General features: G+C 37.5%; 2 protein-coding genes across 3 annotated transcripts in view; both read right to left on the bottom strand.

Annotated features, from left to right (window-relative positions):
- The window catches only part of LOC118740609 (peptidyl-tRNA hydrolase ICT1, mitochondrial), a 51,360-nt gene extending 51,069 nt beyond the window's left edge, over positions 1–291 (bottom strand). Inside the window, exon 1 of one of the 2 annotated variants that reach the window (XM_036472212.1) lies at positions 49–291. In XM_036472212.1, the coding sequence (XP_036328105.1) occupies positions 49–151 (103 nt within the window). In that variant the 5' untranslated portion in view covers positions 152–291. Of the gene's footprint in view, positions 1–28 lie in introns of both variants that reach the window. The other variant, XM_036472211.1, reaches the window with a different exon arrangement.
- Positions 1–2,738, bottom strand: part of LOC118740617 (solute carrier organic anion transporter family member 74D) — an 833,870-nt gene that overhangs the window by 15,437 nt on the left and 815,695 nt on the right.

The following is a 2,738-nucleotide window of genomic DNA, read 5'->3' as shown; positions in this document are numbered from 1 at the left end:
AGAGCTTGAGGCGACTGTTGGGGTACAACTTTTCAAGCGACAAGTCACTTTTAAATGAAAGTCTCCGTCCAAGAATTACTGACGATGTGTAAAACTTTTCCGAGCTGGAGGAACGTAGCACAGAGATAAAACTGGCACAAATCTTATTCATTTTGCTTTTTTTTTAATTCGTGTAAGTTGAAAAAATTAAAGTTAATTTCTTATTTGGTTCCTCACTTTTATCTTTTCTTTCGTAACAGCTGATTGCCTTCACTGATACCAGATATGGCAAAAATGAGGTTAGGCCTGCCACTACGTTTGTTCGTCGAAAATCCAGCAAGAATCCTGATTCAATAATACAAGGTTCGGTAAACTGACAGTTGTCTCTCTCGTACCGCTCCCTTAGCAGTGGCACCGTGTTGCTTCTTTGCAAATTTACTTGGAAATAGTGTAGCTGTGGTGTGAAATAGAAGTATAAGCTTTTGTGCGAATTAAAAACGGTTTGTATGAATTTCGAATCCCTTGTTTATATTTTTTGGCATAATAGTACCTTAAAAGAGAGCCTACCTGAGTTGTCAACCACACCTTGTTTAATACACCTTGATCATGAGCAAGAATTATCCAACACTCAAAATATCAGAGAGTAAGAAAAAATTCTTTCAAATTCCCTCTCATCTTGAGAAACTTGAAAATATCTGCACGAACGAAAATTTGCAGGAATTTGCAAGTTTCCCTGCCAGCTGATGTCCACGGTTGCATTTCAAACATAATAAGTTTTTATAGAATTTTTAAAATTCTTTCAGATGGACAAAAACAGGATATGCATGTATATTTCCTGCTGTTCTGACTTCCTTTAACATGCATTTCAATTTCTTTATCGTACAAGCTGTCGGGTTTCTTAAATCGACTCTGGTTACAATTGCATTCCGATTGCGAATACAATTTTGTTAACTAAATTTTGCGCTCTCAGTTTTTGAGTGAGGGATAATTTTTTGGTCTGCACGAACGCGATTTGGACAAAAATCATGATAATTCGTACATATTCGTACAAACTTTTTGCTCGACGAACAAACCTATTTATACGATGTTTACATGAGGCGATTTACCAGGCAACTTTTAGTTGAACGCAACAATCGTCTGGTGTGAACGACCTTTCAACTAATCATGGGTACGGCAAACGGGTTTGGGTTTGGGAGCCACGCCCATACCCCCTTCGCCCGCATGCCAAAATCGTTGTACAAATATCTAAACATTTCCCCAAATCACTGAATGAAGTTGGGGGGGCAGCCAACTTTTGATGCAACTAATCGCCTCTAGATTTGCCTGGAAAATCGCCTCATGTGAACTCCTTTTAAACAAAACGGGAAGTAGAAATGAAATTAAGCAAATTTTATGAGGAAGAATCGCAACGGGAAAATTTTAGTAGACGGACGGCAAATTCTAGAAAAAGGGGGGATGAGGGGCGGTAGAATAGGACCCCCTGATTTCAAAACTACCCCCCTTTTTTCTAGCAACCCTATAGTTCTTATATAATTTATTGTTAAAGTTTTCATATAAACGATGATTAAGATAGCAAAATAACATACAACTTAGTGCCACCAGACTGGAATTTTGAATAATAAAAGAGGATTTTTAATTCGAAATTTTTACTTAGTAGAATTATTATTTCTGTGTTGCCGAAGAAGGGGGGGCTGAACACATTTTGCAGAGAACACCTTTCTTCGTAGGCGGCCTTCGGCCGCACTTAGGGATTATAACCCTCAGGCAGTAGAATTCTCCTTTCTGTTTTGCGAAGAAAAGGAGCTGAACACCTTTTGCAGAGAACAGCTTTCTGCGTAGGCGGCCTTCGGCCGCACTTAGGGATTATAACCCTCAGGCAATAGAATTCTCCTTTCTGTTTTGCGAAGAAAAGGAGCTGAACATTTTCTTTTGTATTGATTTCCCCTGTATTCCTTTTTAATCATTGCCTTCTTTGTATGTATTGTTTTGTACAATATGGCAACACATGTTATGTGTCAGTTTGCAACCATGTGTTATTGTAAATATGCGTAAGTAGACAATGGATGGTTAATTGTGAATTAAGAGAAGATTTATGTAATGGTTTGGTTAAGGGGTCTAGTTATGGACATGTTTTTTCCAAATTTAAAGTTATTTTTGAGAGAATTAATTTTAGTACGCGGTTTGAAAGGCATTTAGGTCTGGTTTTGAAAAGGTCTAAATTTGATGTTTCTAAAAAAAATGTTTCGGTTGAAAAAATTCGGGCTTTTTACATGGAGGAAAGATATAGATTGCAAGATGAGGGATATTATTTACTAGCAACTGATGCTTCAGTAGTGGATGATGCGGTTGGTGTAGCGGTTCATGATGTTTGTGAAATGACTTCTTATCTTTTTAGATTTTCAGAAAAATTTTCTTCTACATTTGGTGAGTTGGTTGGGATCAAAAAAGCGATTTGGATATTTGAAAAATTGAATGTTGAAAAGGGTGCTATTTTTACTGATAGTATGGCTGCTATTGATGCTCTTGATAGTGATACAACTGATTCGTATTTAGTTGCTGAAGTGCATAATGATATTTTCAGGTCTAATTTGCGTTCTGTTCAGATTTTGTGGGTTCCGAGTCATGTAGGTGTTGAATGGAATGAGAGGGCTGATGTTGCAGCTAAAGCGGCCGTTAACAGAGGTCTTAATATTGATGTTCAACTTACGCCTGGTGAGGCTTTGATACGAATTCAAAATTTGGTATGGCAAGAATGGGAA

The sequence above is a fragment of the Rhagoletis pomonella genome, unplaced genomic scaffold, assembly GCF_013731165.1.
Source record: "Rhagoletis pomonella isolate Grant_MI unplaced genomic scaffold, Rhpom_1.0 Rhpom_scaffold_00006, whole genome shotgun sequence".
Taxonomy (NCBI): Eukaryota; Metazoa; Arthropoda; class Insecta; order Diptera; family Tephritidae; genus Rhagoletis; species Rhagoletis pomonella.
This window is presented reverse-complemented; position numbering and strand designations above follow the sequence as displayed.